This window comes from Tinamus guttatus, unplaced genomic scaffold, assembly GCF_059628265.1.
Source record: "Tinamus guttatus ecotype Peru unplaced genomic scaffold, ASM5962826v1 Tinamus_guttatus_pri_ptg000150l, whole genome shotgun sequence".
NCBI lineage: Eukaryota > Metazoa > Chordata > Aves > Tinamiformes > Tinamidae > Tinamus > Tinamus guttatus.
Genome location: NW_028288684.1, coordinates 12855333 through 12881020, shown reverse-complemented (window position 1 = coordinate 12881020; position 25688 = coordinate 12855333). Strand labels below are relative to the sequence as shown.

The 25688-nt window shown below is 39.5% G+C and overlaps 1 protein-coding gene across 3 annotated transcripts in view; it reads right to left on the bottom strand.

The window, feature by feature from the left end:
• The window catches only part of PDGFD (platelet derived growth factor D), a 139736-nt gene that overhangs the window by 43204 nt on the left and 70844 nt on the right, over positions 1-25688 (bottom strand). For 2 of the 3 annotated variants that reach the window (XM_088522350.1, XM_088522352.1), the window contains exons 2-3: positions 16357-16561; positions 11891-12071 (exon numbers count right to left, since the gene is read on the bottom strand). In XM_088522350.1, the coding sequence (XP_088378476.1) occupies positions 11891-12071; positions 16357-16561 (386 nt within the window). The remainder of the gene's footprint in view (positions 1-11890; positions 12072-16356; positions 16562-25688) is intronic. The other variant, XM_088522351.1, reaches the window with a different exon arrangement.

Genomic DNA, 25688 nt, shown 5'->3' with positions numbered 1-25688 from the left:
TTCCCCAAACAAAAATTATGAAAATGAAATAATCTTATTTTTAAAGATGAAAAAAAAGGCATTTGGTTCTACTGAAAATGAGCTGACAACAAAATGCAAAAATATTTTTAGATTCCAGTCCTGCAGTTGTAAATTCTGGTCCCGGTGGTTACAAGACCAGAGCACCTCTAAGCAAGCACTAACTGAGCACCAAACAGACCATCAAAAAAACAGGACTTATTTTTCGGGGTATTACAGAAGATGGGAAATGTAACAGATCTGTTTTTTGGCATGTCATATATAAAGCTTATGTTCAAAATCAGTTCAGCTGAGAGAGAATATGTGGGTTCAAAAATAGGGGATTGTAGGCAAAAAACTCTGATAAAAAATAAGGCACCGGGTTTGAGGTAGGGTTTTGAGGAGATGCAGTAGAAGAGAGCTCATCATCAGGCAGAGGCTTTTATATAAGAACAGTATCATGTAGCCATCTTTTTTTTTAATAAGATTTATCCAATCAAGTCTAAAGTGGCAGGAGCCTTGCTACTAACAGAAGATGACTGTGAATATGCTTGTGTAAGGGGAAAAGAGAAACATTCCATAATATATCTGTTGTCTGTAATGATTATTATTATGATAACATGTATGTGCTCAAAGCAAAAAAGAAGCTGTAAATTTAAGAAAGAATTATGCATAGAAAACACAAACCAGATTTATGTAGCACTGTCACTGTATTTGAAAATATGGCGTAGAGCATGAAGGTCATTTAAGTCAGAGGCAAATTACTTAGTAAAGAATAGAACAGGCTTGCAAGGGTACAGGCTTCTCCAGGACTGAGGAAGGACCTTCTGTGATTATATAAGCCTGGAACAGCAGTGACTCAGATTAAGGATAAAAATTGTTAAAAGGAAGGACAGGCATCCTGCGAGTCCCAGTTCTGATGCAGCCTGAGGGCTGGGAGAGGGAGGACAAAGGGCACAGGGCTCTTTCCACCCATCAGACTAGCTGAGGAGGAAGGAGAAATTCTGTGGCTCAGCATGATCCAGAACTGAGCTTTGATATTTCACCCTCTTGCTTTGCAATGCTGTTTTCCATCATGTATTCATAATATTTCTTAAGCTAGAGGGAATCTCAGGTAAGTCTGGCAAGCACAGTAAGAGAAAGCATCCAAATGAAGCAATGTGGCAGAGAAACTCCTTTCTTTAGCAATTTCAGTTTGGCACCACAGTCCACATGCCAGTAGAGAATTCAGGTGGCCAACACTAACAACACAGGGCACTTCTACAGCTCCTCTTGCAAGTTAATCCTGTGGCATGTTATCCAGGACAGTGGTGCTCCTCCAAAATGGGAAAACTCAAGGCTGTGAGAAGGCATCAGAGCAGGCCTCATGTTGTCTTCACTGATGACATGCAATCATCACAAATACTATCAGACTCCAATAACGTGCACTGGAAAAAATGCAACCTAATACGTTCTAAATGTACATGTTGAATAGAAGGAACAACCTAGGAATCTTTGAAACCTAAAAGCACTGAGCTGACACAGGAAACCAAATAAAAGACAAATTTATTGTGCTACAGCCAACACACTTGCTGCTTTTGTATAGACCTGCCCAGGTCTACAGTCTGTATGCTATGAACAAGCAGAAAATTATCCATCCACACAGTCCCAGTGACACTTGAGTTACTGGATTTACTTCCCTTCAATACTATAAAGATATTGTAGAAAGCTTGAAAACCATGTGAACGTTTTGTAAAGAATATCAAAAACTGTGTGGGAATTAGATAGCCTGACTTTTTTGCAGTGATTAAAAGCTAAATATGGACATTATTGCTTGACTAAGCAATAAACAAAGAAGTGTGGAAGCACTCTACAAATATCTGCAGGAGATAAACACTCACAACAACAACAACAACAACAAAAACCAGATTTCCTTATCATAAATTAGGAAGAAATATCATTGCATGCAATGGAACGGCATTAAAAAAGGGAAAATTAAGACTAACTACCAAAGAAAAAGCAGCCTTTGACAGTGATTTATTAGTCTATGGTTTAATCTCCCAGGAGATATGTTCCTATACTTGTTCTATTTAAAAATGATGCTAGATGAACAAACATTATATTAAAATACAGAAAATTCCTGTAATTGGAGAAAAATGAACTAAATGACCTAACAGCTTCTTTAAATTCTGTTTCTATGTTTGGCTGCATTACACATTATTGATCAAAAAAAGCCTACATCTCTCCCTAAATTTAGACTTGGAAATCTTAAAACAATCATCGGGATTGTTTGTTTCAGGGCTGTAAGTATTTTCCAGTGATTAGAGTCAAAGATTAATTCTGTAAGCAATTAAACACACATAATATACAATGCCCTGTTTTTATGGCTTGCCAAGAATGATAAAAACACATTGCACAGTTTGTGCACATTGCACAAATGTAGATTTGCAACAGAACCTCCTATGCAAACCTGGGCTAGAATACGACAAACTTCATAAGATCATGTCGACACACGGTCAAATAAATAATATTGGTATAATACAAAACCGGGAGTAGAGCCTAGAACCCCACCTCTCTACAAGACTGAAGGCATATAAATGTAGTAAATGTAGCTTTTCATTTCATGTATTACAATTTTCAATGCTGGATCTTGTCAAACTTCCTGCTAGACATACATGTTTCATCTAAATTAAGAATATTGCTTTATGAATATACTGAAAAATTTGTCCAACATACAGGGTAACTTCACTGATTTTAAGATTGGCAAGAAACCATAAAAGCTGTTGCAAACCGATTAATTTGCCCAGAATTAAATGTTTAGTACAAAAACGTCTAGAATATTCTTCATCCATTTTATTATCTTAACCATAACTTAGAATCATAGAATCATAGAATATTTAAGGTTGGAAGAAACCTCTAGAGGTCATCTAGTCCAACCCCCCTGCACACACAGGGTCACCTAGAGCACGTGGCACAGGACTGCATCCAAGCGGGTTTTGAAGATCTCCAGAGAAGGAGACTCCACAACCTCTCTGGGCAGCCTGTTCCAGTGCTCTGTCACCCTCGCAGTAAAGAAATTTTTCCTTAAGTTCCTGTGGAACTTTTGGTGTTTCAGTTTGTGGCCATTACCTCTTCTGTTGGTGGCCACCACTGAAAAGAGGCCAGCCCCATCCTCTTCACTCCTTCCCTTGAGGTATTTATTTAGTGATCAGGTCCCCTCTCAGCCTTCTGTTCTTCAGGATCTCTCAGTCTCTCCTCATAGGGAACATCTGTTCTAGGCCCCTGATCATCCCTGTAGCCCTGCGCTGGACTCTCTCCAGCAGCTCCACATCCCTCTTGTACTGTGGAGCCCAGAACTGGACACAATACGCCAGATGCGGCCTCACCAGGGCTGAGTAGAGGGGCAGGATCACCTCCCTCGACCTGCTGGAGACGCTCTTCTTAACGTACCCCAGGATCCCATTGGCCTTCTTGGCCACGAGGGCACACTGCTGCCTCATGGTCAACTTGTCATCCACCATGACACCCAGGTCTTTCTCCGCAGAGCTGCTCTCCAGAAGGTCAGTCCCCAGCCTGTACCGGTGTCTGGGGTTATTCCTCCCCAGGTGCAGGACCTTGCACTTGGCCTTGTTGAATTTCATGAGGTTTTTCACCGCCCAGTTGTCCAGTCTGTCCAGGTCCCTCTGGATGGCAGTGCAGCCCTCTGGGGTATCAGTTACTCCTCCCAGTTTGGTATCATCAGCAAACTTGCTGAGGGAGCACTCTGTCCATCCAGGTCATTGATGAATAAATTGAACAGGACTGGGCCGAGGACTGACCCTGGGGGACCCCGCTAGCTACAGGCCTCCAACTAGACTCTGCACCCCTGATCACCACCCTCTGAGCTCAGCCATCCTGCCAGTTCTTAATCCACCTCACCACCCACTCGTCTAACCCACACCTCCAGAGCTTGCCCAGAAGGATGCTTCACAAGAACTTATTCACAAGACTTTTTTATCATTAGGAATTATTGATTTATTTCTTCCATCATCAGTGATTATTTTAAGATCTTTCCAAGAAGTTTTGAGATGGGTTTCATTTCTTCTTCATTGAAGAGGAAATTTTGTCCCTGACCAGTGATTCATAAACTCTGGCTCACTGGAAATCTATTTGTAGAGTGTACTCCTTTATTTTTATTTAATGGAGCCTCCTTGACTCTAACTGACATTTGAAGAACAGGGAGAAGATTAGCTTTCACACAGAAGGAATTCTGAAGTATCCAGCTATGCAAGGACTATGAATTGATTACAAATGGGGAAGCAGCATGAACATTCAAGCTTAAGGGAAAAACAGCACACCATGAACCTTCACATATTCCCTCAGTCAAGCACAAAGCACAGCAGCAAGATCATGGCCACGTGCTATGAGCCTGGGGTTCACTCATTCATTTAATAAAATCAATAAATAAATCCAGCATTCTGCCAGTGTTATGCACTTGCCAACAACTGCAGCGTTCCTGCAGTCCTTATCTCTATCCTTACTTTCTATATAGTTGTTTATGAGGCTTTTGAGAACACCACAAAACTAAACTTTTTTAGCATAACATAGGTAAGCCTCCTGTACAGCGCACAATGATCTTTTTGATTGTTTTCATTTTTATATCTCCAACTTACCTTGAAAAAGTAGAAATTTCCTCTTTGGATTACTGGCTTCCTCAAGAATTCTTAAGGCAGGTAAGCACTGCCAGCAGGAAATGAAGCTCTTCAAAATCTAAAGCTGTCCTAAGTGAATAATGCTCTTAAAGTCTTGTTAGAGCCTGTTATCTGGGACAGGATACTGGTTTTGAAAATAACATACGTGTTCTTGTGTAATCCTTTGAAGACATAAAGCAGTACATTTTCATGTCCTTGAGCCTCCACTGGCACAAACTGAGGCAAATTCTCCAATCGTGCTTAACACTATTTGGTTAAAGATGTAGCTTTTCAAACAGGCAAATGGAATTGGCCTGAAACTAATTCCTCATATGATGCCTTTTTCATCTTTGACACATCCCAAACCCAACCCTACTGCTTCCTGGACCCAGAGTCAGGGGTCTCGTCAAGAGACACTGATGTGAAAATGGCTCTGCTTCCTTTCTGATTCACACCTGCTTTCCATTCCTCTCTTAGTCCTTACTCCCTCTCCTTACTATTTTCATAGTTCCTGTCTGTTGAAACATCTGATTCATCTGACTGCTTTCTTTCCTAATCATGCTGCCATAGCTCCTCTGGTTTATACAAATCCTTCCCTTTGTTTCCTTGGGAATGAAGTTCGCTTATTTGCCATTCTCCCCTTGTCAGTCTAAATGAAATTACTTTCACTTCAGTATAATAAAAAAGGGATACCTAGTCATCTTCCTGGTGAAGTTGGAAAGGCTGCTTCTTCCTTATCTTTCATGATGTATCATGTCAATCACTCTCCTACTTCATCCCCTGCCACTATCAGCTTTCAAGATCTTTATGTGTTTGGTTCTTTTGCCTCTCTGACCACTGCCGTTGGGCTTCACTGAAGGATGCTACTACCTTCTCTCTCTCTCTCTCTCTCTGTGGACCTACCTCCTTCACTTATGAGCTTGCTCTATCTGTATTAACTTTTTTTTTTTTTCTGCACTTGGACTATATTCCCCGCATTAACTCTCCTGCCTCATCTTTATCACTGCTACTGTTTCATGAGTGTTCCTGGATTTGCCTTTTTGATTTCATATGGCAAACCCAGACCTAACGTAATCATCTTCTTTTACTTGTAGCATCCTCTAACCTCAAGCTAGTAGGTGATTCTTCTTCATCCTGCAACCTTCTTTTCTTCACCAATCCCATATCAGTATGATTTCAAATGTAAAATGGCTTTAGAAACTACAATACAACACAAGGAGACTTCCAATTAAATATAAACTCTGGTGAGACTCATACTACAAGTACCTGGACTGCCTTATTAGTAACTTGGGCCTGGCAGCAAAGGAGCCAGGTAGAAGACACCAGACATTCAAAAGAGAACCTGGCTTTCCTTAAAATCAGTCTTCCCAAGCATCCTATCTCTATTCTACTACTGCTTTACCTACCAGCCTAATCCTGCCTCCAGAGTTGTATCAGGTTCCTGACAGGAAAATGATTACATTAGACTGTAATCTAGGGCAGACCTGGGAGCAGATACAGACTGGGAAAACTGACTGCTAAGAACTGGGCCAGGCCAGCTAAAGTCAGGTCAGGCTGTACCCTTCAGTGTTGGCTCCCACTGATTCAAAGACCACAGACAGCTGCCAGGTGGATCACTAACCTCAACACTGACAAGACTTTTCACCTCAGGATGCTGATTTAATGTAAATGTTGGAATTAATCCTTTAATTAGGAACATTAACTACACCTGGAGCAAGTGATACCAAAGACTTTTGCATCCTGCCAATGAAAAACTGCTCATCCAGACATGTCTTCTCAGGTGGATTAAGTAAGTATCCTTATTATCTAGTTATCTAATTCCCAGTTTTGCATCTTTTATGATCTTTTTATGCTGCTCTGAACACTAAAAGAATGGAAACATTCTTGCCTGTCATAAAACTTACCTTGTTTACCATACAACCCTCATTTCTTCATCAAACTTTGGTGAAGTACAGGTTTTCTCTGAGATGAGCTAAGCAGCAGATTAGGATTGCTGCGTTTTCTGTAATCTTCATTAAATGGAAAACACTTCTCTCCATATGCCAGCAACTCTACGATGCTCTGTGTCTCAAGACATATTGAAGGATAGTGTCTCTAACATACAGTCTATATTGCTTTTTTAAATATTATAACACCTTCCAAAAATAAAAAAAAACCACACCATAATAGGCATATATAATCTTGTAAATCTCCTGTTTATGTTAAATTGAGGAAGGAATATTAAAGATTCGGAGTTTTATCTAATTAGAAAGGAATTAATTGTTTCACTCTTTAAAGACAAGCTTCTAGCTGATTTTATGAGGATAGGCCCTGAGTAAAATACAGAAAATAGTTTTATGCCAGTACTTAAGAAAAGTTTCATCATATATATTATTGAGTTTTGCATTTGGGTAGTATTTATCAAAATATCCCTTTTGCCTATTATATAAAAGTTATCAAAACTTAAATCAGAGAAAGAATATCAGGAGAACAACTGATAAAGTTTCCAGATATGCCTTTTCTTGCTTCTTTATGAGTTCTATTTCATGCTCAGCCACTTTATTACCTAAAACATATTTTCCTCCCTTTCCCTTTGTTCTCCCAGCAGCTTCCTGGGATTCCTTCTGTGGACTACCTAAGAGCGCAGAAGGTATCCATGCACCATTATCAGGTCTGTTGTCACATGAGATATATTATATGGATTTTCAGGCAGCCTATATTGTCTTGGAGACAAAAATGAAATGTCTATTTCAGGAAAGAAGTGACAAGCTTAAACAAAAGTATAGCGGCAAAGACCCAGACAACTACTGAACTAGATGAGGCTCTGTGGCTGGTGATATGTATGTACAAGGTCAGACTAGAATTAATTATCCTTTATTGTGTTTACAAATCTGTATTCACTCTGGTAGCTGAATCATTTTGTTATCACGTTAACTCTTACAAAGAAGTGTCGACAGATATTTATGGATTTATTTAAAAATTGCATTCTGATGTTGCCTTACTTACGCAAGTAGATCTGCAAAATTTGGTCCATCACTGGGACCAATATCTCAGCTATGACTACATGTATGAGGATCATTCTTACTCAGAATGTTTTAATTTTCTGATAGTGCTTTGATTTTCGTGAACTTAACAGTTTAAGCCTAGTGCTCGAACTAAGTTTCTCTGCCCAACATTTTTTTTTTGTATGTGTGTGGAAAGTATTTATATTTTACTTGATTTTTAGTAGTATGTTTCCTCATTTTGTGATAAATGTTCTTTTTGATGAATGGTAATCTAAGGCCTGAATGTTTAGCAAAACTAATTCACCACAAAATTCCACATGATGAATCAAAACACAAAATTTTCATTTCTTTAAGACTCCTGCATATAAGGAATGTCATTTCAAACAAGAAGAAATTACTTAGGAACTAATCATTCTGACATACAGTCCTGGGACAATTGTGTTAGTTGTGGAGTTCTCCCTGGAACCACATGCACGTAATTTTTGGTTTACAATACCAAGATAAATCAAGACTATAGTTAAAGCCATGTGATGCTTCCCCATTATGACATATATTCAAAAGACAATAGAGCTAAAAGCATATATATGGGTATGTGTTTGTATATTAAAAAATGTAAAAATAAATACATATGCATGTTTTTAACCTTACGCTTTTGTATGTATATGTCTTTGTATATATACATATTTTCTAGTGCCTTACTGTTTGTGATTAAATATTTTCAAGCTTTCTTGAAGCAGTTCTTTCCAACAGTGATTTGTTCCCTAATATGGATTTTATTTAGGGTTGAGAAAACAATTGGTAAGGCAATAAAACTTAGTATTATAAATATATAGCAAATATGTGTCTTTTACAACAAACTTAATAGTTCAAATTATCAGTTGGGACTCTATATTTTCTAGTGCAGGGCTGGGAATTTTAATTGAAAACATTCACCTTTATTATTGGAACAGTGTGTGTATATATATATATATATATATAGTATATAGCTATGGTAACATACTTGTTAAATATGGGGATCAATTTTGTTAACATTCAATTCTGGAAAGAACTCTAAAGAATTTCACTTCTTTAATTTCACTTATTGTAACAGTATAGTTTAATTTACTTTGCTAAAACTTAAAATAACTAATACTTATTTCCAGCACTTAATGAATATTTACTTGCTACAAGCCTTAGTACAGTAAGTACAGCTGAAGTAACTGCATAGAAAGCAACAGTGAAATGAAATTACATATTAATGGAGATTTGACCCATTTGGAATATTCACATCATCTACTTCAAGGTCTGCAACTCGGACCTCCCTCCTGACAGTGCCTGTCTTCCCTCTCATAACTATGTAAAACCTTATGTATACCTAAAATTAATGTTCCTATGGTAACTGAATGAAGAAATGTAAAAAATATTTGTTTGAGAAATGAGCACTTGAAGTGATAATGGCAGGGAGGCATTTCAAACAAATCTGCAGCTAAGTGAGGCTCATGCATAATAGCAGTCCTGGGCTTCCTCCAGAGCAGTTGTGCTGTAGGTCTGTGAAGCCTGAAGGAAAAGGCAATTTTAAAGATGTTCGAGGAAGTCAGTTCTCCATATGGGTGCTTGGGTAAAGCTGACAAACTGCACAGCTACAGCTCTGGGTTTTGAATGTGAAATGTCCAGTAGATACAAGTCCCCAGCTGTGAATACTCACCTGTTTGTGCACTGCCACAGTGACAGAGTCCTTTCTTGGGGAGGCTAGGACACTACTGACTCCTCTTCAGCTTTGTGCAGCACACTCAGTAATAAGCAGTGGAAGAGGCAGCATTATGAAGTGTCAGCTCCACCTTGGAGCTTCCAGCTCCAGGAAAGTCATTCTCCCAGGCAGGGAGAGCATGAGTAAGAAAAAAGGCAGAGGGAACCAGGCTTGGCAAGCAGAAGTTGCTAAATACTGCATTGAGATGCTCACAGTTTTCACCACAGATCTATGCCCTTGCCTGTTGTCCCTTATCTTGTATTTGGGCAGTTAATTACTCCCACACATCTGTACGGCTTTGAACTCTGCCCAGTTAAAGATCATCAACATATTTTTGCAGTCTAATCTTCCAGGGTCACTCTGAAGTCTCCCTTCACGAGTGAACATATGTACCTGAAAATAATGAAGAATGTTTCTGCTAAGCTCTCTGGTCCCTCGTTTGTGCCTCACAGAGTGATGAAATAAGTAAAGCTTGATCTTCATCAAATTAAGTGAACTTAATTGACTTCAATGAAGATTCTTAAATTGGAGTGCCGACAAGCAGCGCTGTGGTGCTATTTGGCTGCATGCATAAAATAAAGAATTTTACCCAGTCATTCTGGCACCAAAGTCAGAAAATGCAGTTGATCATAAATCCAAGTGAGCTGCTTGGTTCAATTTTGTTTGGAAAATTATCAGTCAGAGCCTGGTATACAAACAAACCACTACCATTCAGAGCTAAACTCCAAATATAAGATATATATACATATATATATATATACACACATGCAAAAAAAAAGCACAGAGTTAAAGGCTTGCATACATGTTGTACAGAATTTTCCAAGCAACCCCCCAAAATAGCCTTGTCATAGAGAAGGTCACAAAGGAAAGAAAAAAAAGAAAGGAAGAAACAATTTAAAGGTCTTTCATTTAATCTGATACAAAATACCATATGTTTTGCATGCTTCATTAATGCTCCCTGGTTTGCTGCCTACAAATGCACAATGAGTTCAACCTTCAGGGGTCAGCAGTGTTCAGCATATCTGCTAAGGGAAGGGAGTTGTAAGAGACTGTGGGGACTATCAAATAAGGGCCGGCTGTCTTGAATATTAATCCTGCAGATTTTAGGTTGAACTGTTTGGAATCTGAAAATCAGCTAAGTACATTCTCCAGCTTTGCTGTGACATGCAAGCACCACTAATCACCTGCATGGTTCTCTCGAGAGAGAAAAAAGGGGATATTTCATTTAGAAACTGCACTTGGAGAATATTCTTGTGAATATATTGGCTAGACTGTAAAATTCTCTGTTCACAGTTCTGAAATCAGATAGATACAATAGCTTTTTTTTGAGCTTTCTAAGCAGAAGATGCTCTGTTTTGAATGATAACATTCACTTTTGGAAAACCTAATACTATCAGGCTGGCTGTGTGTCGTCTTGAATAAAGCTTACTAAATGAAGCAGAGGTTTTGCGGCAGCACTGAAATGCAATGTAAAGAGTGGATTTTTCACTGTTTCATTCTTATGCCTAGTGGTCTTTTGTAGACTGTTCAGCCTGATTTTAGTCTTAGTAGATTACCTTTAAATTAAAGTAAATCAAAGCTTCGAATTTACTGGAAGTGTACTAGTCCACTAGAAGCCTAACAAATGCAAAAGAGCACAATCTCTACAGCATGCAAACCCAAATGGCAGAAGTAAAATGATTCAAACAGCAGATTTCTCCTGTTACAACATTAATGTTATTGCTATTCCAGGCTTTCTTACTCTTGTTAAATAACAGTAGACTGAATAAAAATGGAATGAGAACTCTGATGGATATGCAAACATAATGATGACAGTATAATAAATTACTGCTTACCATTTCCTCAGTGCAAAATCTGCCTCTTTTGAGCTACACTGCACCAAAAGCATTATAATATTATTCAGGACAATACAAGGAATACATATTTGTATCAAAATCTACTTAGAGTAATGAGTATTCCTGCTTCCTAAAGACAAAAGCAAAATAAAAACCCAGGAGGTTTTTCATCTCATTGAAACTGTACATGATATGCTAGTAATGCAAATGCATACACAGAGAGACATATTTATATAAGGTTAAAATACTGTCTGAGTCTTAGCACGGTGTCTTGCATGTAGAATTATATTGTATCTAGAATAGCCTACTCTGTATCTAACCTAAAATCATAGCCATAACCCCTGAAGGTAATTTTATTTGACCTCAAGTTAAAATAAAAAAGGAGCTTATAAAGCAGCCATTTCTTTGCTATTTCTGTGGCATCTGTCAAGGCACTGCAAGTGCTGCCTCAGTGCAGAAAGTGTTAGTGCTGCTGAAACATGTTATTAGTGTAAATCTTGGCCTGCACTTGACTTTATATTTAATGATAGGATGTCAGAACTACTTTGATCTGTATTAATGTAGTTGATAGAATGAAAATACTTTCAGTCAATTAGTGTTTTGCTCTAATGCAGTTAGCTACACCACCCAGTCTTCAACTACTGATGTTTTGTTACACTACAATCTGTCTTTCATCCACTACATAGCTAGGTCACTTACCACAAGGCAATAACAAATCTTGAATCCAGGTTTAGCCACAAAATAGTCATCAGATTTGAAGGTAATCTTTATCTGATTTGTTTTCGAGGTTATTCTTGGAGGTACTTCCTTGTGCCCACACCATCGTCCTCGTATAACTGTGCTGGTCTCCGATACGTCTTCTACTTCCACAAAGTCATACCTGGGAGGCAGTTTGATAGATAACTCTAGTTACATGCATTTGTTGCAAACAGACAGAAACACAGTTTGAGATACAAAGATAACTGTCCACTGTTCTCCACTACAAATGGTGGACAGACTTCCCTAGCACAAAATATTATAAACTGCAAGTTACTGTCCAAATACGTGAACAGCTGCTTTTTTCACTCTTGGAACATGACAGGCAATATTTTCTGCCATGTTGAAAATGCAATGTGAGGCACTTAAAGGTATTAAATATACTCATGGTGTTCCATGTGGTAAATAGAATTTAAACAAAATATTATTTAAGGCATGTTACCCAAGCCCAGCAGCCACAAGCATTTCTGGCCTTTCTGGTGGTCCCCAGTTCCCCTGCAGCAGCTCCTTCCTCTCATACCTTCCACGTGGAGCGGGAGCTGGGCTGCTGCCACCGCTGCAACAGGAGAGGCATGCGGGGCAAGGGAGAATAGATGCTCCTGAGAGGTGCCCTTTAGGACCCTCAGAAGCAGTTGCTGCCCCTGCCTCTCCCATACCCTTGCTGACAAGAAGCCTTGCCATGATGGCCAGGAGCTGAGCATGCAGCCCAGCAGGTGCTGGTCGCCGAGGCTCCCTGTGCTGGTCACTGCCCTCCCACAGGAGGGGCCTGTCCTGCACCCTGGGGCAAGCCCATGAGCTGCCCATCGATCATGACAACTCCCAGAAAGGAGAGGGCTAAGCTCTGCATACTTAGAGTTTCATGGAGAAAGGGTTTCCTGCAACAAGACATTTTAAGAAGCTAGGAACCAGAATATACTTGGTGGGTGGCATGATGTTCCAGTTAGATCATTTGGAAAAACTTGTTTCAGATTTTCAAATAGAAAACAACTGGCCTGTTTTCCATAAGCTGAAGCAAGGGATAGCTGCACTCTATTTGCTCAGGTACTATCACTGTAGGAAGGACAACAGACCTGCCATGCTGTGGTGGCAAAGGCAGCAGTATTTTTTTCCCTGTGCAAGGTCACACCTTTGCTTGCTGTCAGGTATATATATCACAGCCCCTCAGCCTAAGCATCATCTCTGTCCGGACTTCAGCTGCTGGATATGAGAAGAGCTGAAGGGCCACACAACGGCAGCGTTGATTACCACTATATATTCACTGACTTGTGCCATTTATTGAATTTCCTTGGGGTTGCTAGAGAATAACAAGGAAGTCAGAGAATAAAATCCTGGTGTTATTAAGTGTATGGGAAATAGCCCCTCAGTGTCAGTGGAGTGAGAATTAAGCCCCACATATCGCAGCTGGGGAGGGAGAGCTGATGACAAGATGGGCAGGAGAAGCTCATAGATAGGAGAATGAGAAATGCAAAAGGTTCACAGTACAGTTAAGCCTTAAAACTTTGGAGGTCTTTACTCAGGAAAGGTTGTTATTATCAAAGCATGTGTTGCTCCAAAAAGGGCATTTAATATTGTTAACTGATTCTTACTAGAAATGTGTTATCAAAGAGTTGCTCTATCCCCTTGGGTCTGTGGATCAAAATGCTTGCCTCTCTACCCAGCTTGTGGGAACTGAAGAACTCTGTAAATAACAGACCTAGTTTTCTTTTTCTGCTGAGAGGCCATGTGAAAAAAGAAAACCAAAGTAAGTACCATGCAGCTTGAAAATATCAGCATTACTGCTTTTATGCTCACAAACCCCAAATTACACAGAACAGAAAATAACAGATTTACCATAACCAAATCACTGAATCTGTCTAAACTCTGCTGAAACACACATTTTTTATGCCATAAGAATGTTTCGTTCCACACAAAGGTACCCTGGCTCCCCAGCTGCCCGTGCTGTCCCCCTGGGGCTACCCCCACAGCTGCACCACAGCCCTGGTGGGGACCAGCTCGGGTGTGTGCAGCTTTGAGGCTGTGCTCCAAGGTCATCTTTGCTCAGAGACCCTCAGGGCTGCCTGAAGCCAGCGCTGGTACCTCCTGCCCTCGGCAGCGCATGCCTGGCTTCTCACCCTGCAACGCACACACTGAGCGTGCCTGGCCTTTTGGCTGTTAACACTTACGGTAAGATGAGAAGCTGCAAATTTTTCAGCGGAAGATTCAGTATGACCTTGTATGCTTTAGTGAAAACTACCTGTCTGGCCTACACTTCCTGCGGTCAGGAGCCCGACCACCTGCTAGCAAAACTCGTGCAAATCTATTGACTTCAGAGGAAGCATTTCTGCTTTCAAAAGCAGTGGCTTTGCTGCAAAGATCATGCACATATGTGTAATCGCAGTTGTTTCTGTACTCAGAAGCTGGGTAATTTAATTGCTTTTCAGAATCATCTCTTATCAAGTGCCTTTGGAAGTGCTAATAGCACAACTAGAAAAATTTGTAAAACCTTGAATATTTCCCATCCTTCTGAAACAGCTCTGGTAAAAATAGTTTTTTTCATTCCTCAGCCTGACTGAATTTCAATCACTTCAGTCCTAATAGTATGCAAATTGCAATAATTAGCATTAGTGAAAAATTGAAAGAAAACATTAGGATATTTCTGGAAGAAAATATAAGGCCAAAAGGAAGCAAAGTTGTAGAGACCCCATCTATTTAAAGCGGTACCAGAGATATTGTCAGGGTATAAAGTTAAAGAAAGTACCTACTTTTGAAAAACATACCACCATATCTTACTTAAAAAAAAACTCACTATGTATACAGTACTTAGCAATCCTAAAACCATTACAAGCTGTCTCCATGAGAAATTCTTCACTCTGGAAATAATACTATGCAAATAAAAGTCTTCCAGTAACTCCAGGGAAAGTTCTATTTCAGAAAAGAATGTGGTATTTTTCCAGCTTTTATAGACGCTATAGATTATGGAAGGTCTTTCCTTCTCTCTGCACCATAAATTAGTTGTTCTGGAAAAAGCAGGCAGACTGTTTTCCAAGATGGTCAAAATCCAGTATGTCGATAATGACTTCCCCTCACCATGTCACCACCTTTAATGGCACTTAGAAGAGCACACTTCGTCTTTTTGCCACAGTAAATTAGCCCTATGTTTCAAGGTTGAAATGATTTAAGGTCAGCCATAGTTTATCCTATGTAAATATGAACAGGCCGCTTCTGTATGCATTAGCCTCTCTTGTGGCACTGGAAGGTAACGGTTGTTACTTACACTGCTGTTGATTTCAGACCAGCAGCACCAGAGCAGAGCAGAGCAGACACTGCCAAGACAATAAACATGCAGCGAAGGAGGGCCAGTTTCAAGCTGCATTCTTTTATTATTAAATGGAAAAGAAACCTGAAGAAATGGTTCTCTCTATTGGTAATGCAGAAAAAATGAAAAACAAAAAGAAAACAAAACTTCCCTGTAAGAACCCTGCAGAGTTGCCAGACCCTATAAATACCAATTAATAGACAAAGATGGTAAAATAAGCTGGGGGGTGTGCAGAAATCCTAACGATATAGTTCTCTGCATTAATAAGGTAGTGAGTAACAACATGATGGGGTGAGGGCTGGAAATCGAGATTTGAGCTTTGCATGCAAACAGCGCTGAGCGCTCTGGCTCTTAAAGAACACATGTGAACTGTGAGCCCGCTCTGCCCCACAGATCAGATGGTTGAGTAAGAGCAATATAAACAAAACAAAAAATAAAACATGGATTTATACTGTTAGTAAGGGCTGGCAAGGTTCAGCTCTGGGCTGCGAACGCAGCTATCCCCCTGGGTTAACCAGCTGGCCTGAGTGAGATTACGGCTGCTCTGCTCAAAAGGGGAAGCTGAAACTGCCAGATGATACTAGTGTTCAGTCTGTCTTGGTATGAGTATGCTGAAAATATACCAATGTTTATGAATCTATTTTTAAGGGTTTTAAAAGAAACTGTGCCAGTGAAGAGTAACATTAAAGACAAACAACTAATTTGAAGAGCTGAGCACACACATATTCATACACACGTATCTCCCAGAGCCTTATGCCTCCTGAAAATTTTTTTTTTTTCTGCCTGGCTAGAACCCGGCGGAAGTGACAAAAGACAAAATCTTATTTAAGCAGTACCAGTGTTGTTAAGCAGCTGGTTTTGAGGCAAGAAGTGTACAAGTGCTTTGCACTTAAAATACTACACAAGGGCTGAAACCCACCAAAACTGCTTCTAGTCCAGCACAACTAGGTTTATTTAAAGAATCACAGGCAAATTCAGGCAGTGGGCCTGCCCAGCCCGCCGTGCAGTGCAGGGCCCTCCTAGCCCTGTTCAGCGCTGCTGTCCGTGGACGGCAGCCACAGGCAGTGGCCATTTTGTGAAGCGAGGATGTTGCACAACATGGCGGGGCACTCACCGGCAGATATCGTTCTCGGGCTCCTCCAGTCCAAACTGGTTGTCGAAAGCCAGCTGGATGCGCGTGCTCTCGGGCGAGTGCAGCCGCCAGGTGAGCAGCAGGTTTCGAGGGTAGCTGCTTGGGAAGCGCGGGCTGTGGAGGCAGCCGTTTCCTGCCACGCTGATGGTCTCTTCTTTCCGGTACAAGTCTGTGAGGTGATTGCTCTCTGTTAGTAGTCACAACTTGTAGAAATTAGTATGTTGCTCCAGTTACAGGAAGGCAAAAAAACACAACAGTTTATAACACAACACGAATTACTTGCATTTAAAATCAATAAAAAGTAGGGTTTAGGAGCGGTTATTGTTAAATAAGTGTGTATATATATGTATATGTATATATATATATATATATATATAAATTCAAACCCCTTTTAAAAAATCAGAACAACAGTACTCTTTGTATAAATTCTTTATTTTATAATAAGCATATCATTACTTTTACATCTCTCAATTATATAATTTCCCTCTCATCATTTTGGTTTTAATACAGATTTTAAAGCTTAATGGAAATGGGAAGCATGACAACGATGACGCAAGAAAGAGTAAAGTAAGACAGCACATGACCCGACTTCCTCAACATGGTGCTCCAGGGAGGGATGTCCTTGGGAAGAAAGCAGCAATAACAAGGCTACAGGGATGTATGTGCAGGTCTGTGTGTGCTTACTGTGCTTAAGTGTTCCCTTCCACAAGCACAGTGTCAGTTCACACCTGGATTTCATTTATGTATGAATCTTTTAATGTCAATGGATCATTAATAAAAATTGTTAATCTATACTTAAACCAATGTAACTGAAATCAGAATCCGGCCCACCAACCATTTTATTGAATAAAAATGTCAAGAAGAACAGCAAAGTCCTCACTTAATTAGAATTCCACAACTTCTGCCTGTGCAAATACTCAATTGTTCCCAACGTTTACTTGTACCGAGGTAAAGCTCCAGCTGCTGTAAATCCTGAGCTCCAAGGAAAACAGCAGTCGTGGCAATTCTCCCAGTGAAGACCTCTCCCTCTGAAAGTCAAAATGTTTTCTGTGTTACACGGTACACTTGGATTGCCCAGCTGTTACTGAGAGTCGAATTTGGTACCCAGCACCAAATAACTTACATAAACTAGTTTTTAGCACATTGGCACTTTTAATGTGGTGAAATTTTGGAGATGAAAAGGAATTCAGGGTAACATGCAGCTGCTGGTGGGATTCCGCTCCCAGCTATGATATTTAAATGTAAGGCTCCATATGTAAGATAACTACCTAGATGGCTACGAAGTTCCCTTTGTAATGCATAAAGTTGTAGGACTAGGTGCTGCTGCTCACAGGGAGATAAATGTCCAACATCATTTTAATAAATTCAACCGTTTCCTGTCTGGTCTTCAGCTGCCCCTCCTGCTGCTCCAGAAGAGAATGGGGAAGGTCCAGCCTAGGCATAAGCCTCCTATCAGCTGCTTTGTCTCAGGTGGTCACCTATGTGTGGCCATACTGAGCCCCTCCTCAACACAGTCAATGTGGCCTATGCTGCAAGAGAGGTCTTGACTCAGCTACCCAACTGTATTGATTGAATCTCCATTGGCTAATGGGAACTCAGGTGCTAGCTCTCGTGTAGACACCTAAGCTCTGGTGTTTTGATCTTAAACTGATCATCAGCCCGAGTGCTGCGCCAAAGGTCAGGTGAACCTTCATTTCCACTACAATCAACAGAATTTTAGAAATGGTGCCTTCTACTAAACTGACTGCAAAGGAAGAGAAGCAGAAAATTCAGAATTTCAATGCTCTTTTCCTAAGCAGTTATGAATGAAAACCTCTCCCACCAAAACGTCCCACAGAACTTTAGAACTATGGCCCAGTAATATGTCGGAAGCATGAAACAATGAGAAAATGAAGTAAGCGACTGGCCACAACCATCCGTCACACACACTAATCAAAGGCCTGTCATTTAAAGTAAAATCTAATGTTTCACTGAAGCCTGCTAAGCCTTCTAAATAAAAACAATTTGTTTATTTAGTAAAGGCTCATGGAAAACAGGAACCAAGAGAAATGGTACAAACTTCACGGAAAGTGTATTTATTTTTCAGGTTGCTTTTCACTTGTTCCTGGCTGTAAATATTTTTCTGCACCAAGCTGTAAGCACAGCATAGCAGTGTGTCAACAGTTCATTGTACTCTTCTGACAAGGTAATAATTCTAGTTTCCAAAAACCCTGAAACTTAGAAGATAAAAGTCTGGGTTCCCTGTAAAAAACTATCCCCAAAGATCTATCTGTGAAATCTTTTTAAGATCCGTTCTTTTAAGATGAAATGTCCCAAACCACATTTCTTGTCGCACCCTTTCTAAGTAAATACAGCCTTGACTCTGCAGATCATGAAGAGCAGAACTAGGCTGTTTTGTTTTGTTCTTTTTCTGACCAAGCAATTTTACATTGGAAAAATAACAATCCAGTGAAAATAGAGACCACCCTACCCATCAGTTTGGTTGCAGTTTTCATCAGGAGCATCTACACTCAATTATATTTTATATTTTATTTTATCTTAATCTTTTTTTTTCCCTTAGAAAATAATAAGGCTGCATTTTTTTTGTTGTTTTTTTTTTTCCCCCCTAATCTGGAATGAAACAAAATGTCCAGCCAATCCTACTGAGTTGCTGGGAATCTTTGAACTCTAAAAGTACCTAGCAAACCCAAGGGGACAGAGTATTTCACAGGACTGATTCCAAAATGTCCGGGAAAAGGGATAAAAATAAAACAGTTTTGATGAAAGCAAATTCATAACTTCTGAATGAAGCAAGCACGACATAATTCAGAGCAAAAGCTACTGCACTAAAACATGTCAGAATTCATCCCATACACAGGATGAACCCTATACTTTTCCTTCTTGAACATCAGTCTCTTGCAGTTCTCCCATTATCAGCACACATTTCACTCTGCGGTTCAACACGATTCATACTTGGAATGTTCCCTTTTTCCAAACAGGATAGGTTTTATTCTGGAATTCTCAACTGCTAAGACTAGGATGCTAGAAACAGTATTTTTAAATGTCCTCATTTATATACCTCAAAACAAAAAGTCTGTATGATTTACTCAGCAGATCAGTAGAGAAGGTATGTTACTAGCATGCTTGTAATCCAAGGAAATAGGCTGCACTGCAGTTTTTCATTAACTTAAAATGTGAGTCACTCATTTTGGGATGTTCTGCCAGCAAGTCGACCACAGTTGACTAGATCAGCACCGAAATGTGATGTCTGGCAGAGCTCTGCTATATCCAAGTTGAGCAGGTAAATGGAGAAATAAAACTGCACATGTAAAAAAGCTTAATCTCTATCATGGCACATATGGTAATTTTGCAGCAACTTGTTATAGAATGAAGGCTTGAAAGTAGCAAAGGGGCAGAATTCTTAATATAGTAAAATAAGAGATATAAAAATATTACAGTAAGAAGATTTCACTTTTCTGTACTGGAAGAAACCCTAGTTGATAAGACTGTTGACATACAGATAAGACAGTTAAGACAGTTGATAATACTGTTTCTATAACTCTTCACATATAGGATGAAATGCAAAGTCATCATAACCCTCACCTGACTTTTCAAGAGCTTTAGAACCATCCTTTTCCCTCTTACTTCTCTCCCCGTATCCAATCTTCATTCAATCCAACATTACCATATGAAGTGATGAGTTACTGAATGGGAGCTGCCAGATCTGGAAGCAAATGCACTAGAGGTTTTTAATGTGATTTTCAAGTGCAGTTTTGGCGAGCTCACTGAGTTAGACACAGGTGCATAGTCAGCGCAAACCCAGCATCTGGAGGTGGGCCCCTTATGAATCACCAAGCATCTGAGAAACAGCTTGAGGTGATCTGAGCAACTCCTGTAGTTCTTGGAGCAAGTGAGATGTGAAACTAAAATGACAAGACCTTTCCAAGCAGAAAAGGATTATCCTCAGCAGATACTTTGTGGGAACTCATGGAAATCAAATACTGACCATGGAGAAAGACAGGAAAAAGGCACTTGAGAAAAGATATAAGCAAAAGAAGAGGCTGAAACACCCTCTTTCGAAGCACTGAACTGTCCTGTCTTGTAATGCAACATGATGCAGTTTTATACAGTGTCCTCAATGTCATGTACTAACTGTATTCCAAAATGCTTCATGGGAGTAAATAAAAGGTGACGGGGGTAATACACTGCCTGTCACATTTACTAAAAAACATATAAAATCATTTCACAATGAATAAAACAAAGCATTAAGTCATAAGGCAAAAACAGAGGGCATTTAAGCAATAAAAACAAGGAAGATGGCAGAAGCTGCAAAGATATCCTTGCACATACAGATCTGGTGGGAGCGCTAATAAGAAAAATGAGTGAGAAGCAGGCAGGGAGACATCCTTCTCAAGGAGGCAATCCCCAGCAGAGGGACTACACTGACTGGGAAGCAGCTTGCTCTATATTTTATTTATCAGAACTAATCTCTCATTTTTCCCATCTTAATTCTCACCCAAACACTAATTTTAAACATACTGTTATACAAGAGAGTCCAGCTGTCCATGGTAGAGGAGCTCCCACTGAAGTGCTCAAAAACAGCTGCGTTTTCAGAAATGCTCGTGTTCCTCTCCCTACATGGAGAGCAGCTGAGTGTGAAACACAGAGGGAAGTTCAGTTCAATGCTCAGAAAATAGTCTTGTCTGAAGACTTTCCCTAAAGTGGATGCACAACATATGCGATGTTTCACCTTTGCAGCAAGGACACACTTTCCTAATGTCATGCTGCATGAGCAGTAAGATTCAGAAACACAACATTAGTCCTTTATTTGCTCTAGATGCCTGCATTTCTTTGTAGGCTTTTGCAGTGTGTTGACACATTCTTGTTAAAACAGCTCCCAATCATGACATACCAACTACAGAAAGAAGTTTGCTTTTACTACTATCCTTCAACAGACAATGAATTCCTTCACCAAAAATCAAAACAAAACCAAAATGCAATTACTACTTGATAACAGCTAATCTGCCATCTGTTCTTGGACATCCACAGAACAAGGAGTCTGTAAGTGCCAATTACTTCCTTAAAAATTCAGACACGGACCTTGTTTAAAGACCAGCCCAGTACTGTGGAATGGTTATTTGACTTTTCTAATATTTCTACATTTTTTGCCTCACTTTCTAAGATGTTGTTCTGTGTATGTGTTTCTTTCTGTTTTTCTTCCCCTTATACATGTAAAGCTGTTGGCCAACTTCAACGAAATCTGACTCAAAGGTAGAGGTAAAAAATACCATATTCTAACAGGTTTCATGACAAGAAATAGACCATCTTAAACCACATAGAAGGTAGGCTGATGACCTACTCCTCTATTTTAGATCAGGAGACAAATGCTGGAAAGCACATGAAGTTCAGGAAAGAAACGTGGGAGTTTGCACGTGGGAGTTTCCCAGATACTCTCTCCTCCCCCACAGCTACTCTATCAAACAAACAGAGTGGTCAATGGTTTGCCACCAGTTTTTAAACAAATGAGATAACCTTCAGAGAGAATAATAGCTCTTCAGTTCTGTTGGTTGAAAATTAGCCCGATCTAAAGAGCTGAATACACAGAGTAAGACGCAAATAACAGTAAAACATTTTTGAATCCAGGCTACAAATCATTTCATCTTGGGGACATGCATGCCAAGCAAGCTGTATCTACAGCAGCCTGCTCAGATATTAATTTCCTTTTTTATTCCCCCATCCTTCTGAAATACAGAGAAACTTTATTTGTGATCCATAAGGTTCTCTGTAAATCAGATGACAGTCTTCATGGTTGAAATACACTATTTCATAGTTGGGCATGGCTTAGCGGAAATATATAAACTTGTAAGGCCATGTACCTTGCTAAAAATACTTTTTTTAAAAAAAGGGTTTTTTTTTTTTAGTTAATATAGACAATAAAATGAATCCTAACCAATAAACACAACATCACCTAACTCCTTCCTAAGGAAGAAAATAGTATGGTAGCATGTGTCTTAGAAATCTTGGCCCTTTATAAGGCCTAACATACAGCTGCTTCTACTGAAATTGCACAACAGATCTCCAAGAATTCAGAACTGCCCTGCACAAGTGTGTGAACATCTTAGGGAAAAAAAGGATTGGAATCACCATAAATGACAAAGGAAGAGCACACCCTTGACCAAGCTAAAAACTATAAATTATCTCCTAATGGTGGCATTAAGCTGAGAAAACAGCCATTTTCATGTAATAATGCATACCTAAGAGTGTATCAGGCCAACAGAGACAATCTAAAATACAACTTAGGGTTGTGCTCAGCTTTATATACATCAGTGCTCTGGATGGCTTCAAGGACACCACATACCCATTTAGAGTTAAGTACATACTTAAGGATGCTGGACCAGGAATTTGCTAAATACGCTAAGAGCATTTGAACGCCACCCCATGCATTACGTATCACCTTGCAGGTGAGCAATTAAGAAGTGGACCAAAAGCCAACTGGAGCTGATGAAGGACTGTGAGTCTGGTTGGTTTTCCACTGAACTTCAGATAAGTAGCTCAAGGTATTTGTTCTTTCTCTTGTCAACTGTCATCTTCTTTTTTATGAACAGCATAAAAGAGACTCTGAAATCATCAAATTTTTAATCCAGAGCATGTCCTGTGCTATCATTGTCTCATAAGATGCCGTGTTACGTCAAAATCAGTTCTTACATGCACACACTCAGCTTCCTCTGAATTTCAGACCTATGCAGAGATTTTTGCAAGAATACTTCATCATGTGCATAGAGTATATCAAAACAATGAAAGATTGAGCTGTAGTTGAAAAAAAGCAATACTATTATAGAATACCGGTGCAGAAAGTAGCAGAGAATAATAATAAAAAAATATATATCTAAAATTCAATTCAAAGCCATCATCCATTTTGTAACAGAATGGTTAGTAATCTGTGTGTGTTTCTGTGCAGAGAAACCCCATGAGTCTTGGCATTACAAATTCAATCTACTGTTTAACAGTACCTCAGCAAACACCACTCCTGAGAATATTAAGTGGGCAATTCACAAGAAGGTCCAGGCATATAATTCATAGAGACAGACTGTTACATGCTTCTCACTATAACAAGTATTATTTTATCCTAATTTAATAATATTTCTACTGTGGAATAGTCACCACATTAACAAAATTCTGAATATAGTACTAAAAGAAAGAGTCCCAAACAAAGAACAGGCAGGTTTGGAAGTCAGTGAGATGAAGACTGTGGCTCTCCTGTGTCATCCTCGGTGTGTATCTTGCTCAGACTTGAATAGTGTTCTCCAGGTGAACACCAAGAAAACCATTTCTTACATATTTTTAAAGTGATACTGAACTTTGTGACATGTTTGCTTTTTGTGTGAATTATATTATTTGCCTTTGCATGAACTCTTGATAGAGATTTTGCTCTACATGAGGTAATATGGTGAATGTCTCATATTAAAGAAAAAGTGTCTACAGAAAAATAACACATGTATATCCTAGCTAGGTCAACAAATAAAAACTTTGTTAAATGCCAATTCTTTCTAGGGTTGTAATGTTCCAATGCATCTCTGCTGTTACACCAACAGCAAATTGAATATATTTTTTCTCTTGGCATTCTATAAATAAGTGTTAAAAAAGGAAATGTGTATATCAGGAATGTGTAGCTCAGAGGATGTGGAATAAAAACAATTCAAATAACCCCATAATGAGAACAAAAATTCATAAAGCCTTATGAAACTGTGAGAAAAAAAAAAAGAAGAAAATGACTTTCCTGGTGTTGTAGAGAACATAATGGAAACATGGTAACTGGAGCAGATGTTTGCACTGAGTGCTGACACCTCCATGAACAGAGTGGCATATATTAAATTTGTTGCAATGCTGAAGCCCCTTTGCCTCATTATGATACCAAGTATAGGCTCAATTGCTATTCAACTTTAGTATCAATACCACGCTTTGGCATTTAGGCACTCCAATTTTCCTGTTAAAACAGTGGAATTAAGTAAGTAGGTTGTTGTGGGTTTCTTTGTGTCCTTCTGGTGCAAAGAGAACATTTTGATTTGTTATTTTTCTCTTATTATTTTACTTTTTTTTTAATGATCTGAGGACACCTTTGCTCCAGAAGTGTGGCCTGGCTAAAATATAATCCTAAAAGATAATTTGTTTTCAGATATTGTATTAGAAATTATTTCAGAGTCAAGCACTCCTAAGAGTCAATAAGATCAGGTATTTCTTTAAAGAAAGAAAAGAGAAAATCAGGTCAAATGGGGAAAGACTTCTTAAATAAATTGTAGCAGATAGATAAGCAATTACTTAGTGTAATGTTGTAAGTTACAGCATTAGGCTGTAAAAGGAGAGGTTGTTTCAAAAGACAGATCAAGACAATTTTCTCTTGTAATTTGAATTTCTTTACTCCTTATGTCAGTATTGAAGCACCAAATCCAAAATACCTAGAAGAGAATGAAAGGTCTCTTCTTATAACGGAAAGATCGGTAATAGTGTTCTAGCAGTCCTTGCCTCCTTGTCCTGGCTTTGTCATTGGCTTTGAGGCTTCAGAGTACTTAGGGACAGCATATAAGCTAATGGCATAAAAACAAAAGGATCCAAGTGCCCACAGGTTAGGTACCTGGAATAGGATCCAGAACACTAAGCCAGGGGCAAGGATCCCTGTAAAACATCTGGGGAGAAGAGGATCGGCCAGTCTATGGACTGAGAATTACCAGAAGTTGCACGTTCAGCAACAAGCTGTCTATAATTAAACACCAGGAAATGCTAAGGATGGGACCGTGTCTTAACTCGGGCCTCTTCTTCAGGGCTTGAGCTTGTCTCTGCTCTCTCAGAACCGATGGTTTTGGATCCATTCTTTCCCAAACAAAACAGGCAGGCAGATCTCACTGTATTAATGACCACTGGTAATGCTTTCCTTTTTCTCTAGTAACCAAGCAGCTAAATCTCTTGCAAGGAGGTGAGGGCTCGTGTTGAGATTCTCTTGTTTGACACAGAGAATTCAGGCCCATATTTCTCTGCTCACTGTGTACACATGGACTCTGAGGCATTCTTCCAAGACAGTTTTTACATTTTCCAGTAAAATGGGTATAGAACAAAATGCTTAAGCAGTTCTTGGAGCAGACTCCGGAAGTCGGTCATTTTTGTGCTTTCTGGCTTCAAGGTGCCTTATGGTCCAGAGTTTCTGGGAGGTTAGACTGGAGGACACCTGGTCTAGACTGATGGATGGACTGGACTAGATGTATCTCTAGAGGTCCTTCCAACCTTAAACATTCTGTGATCCTGTGTGTCACTGTAGCTTCCCCCACACCTGAGTATTCTTCTAA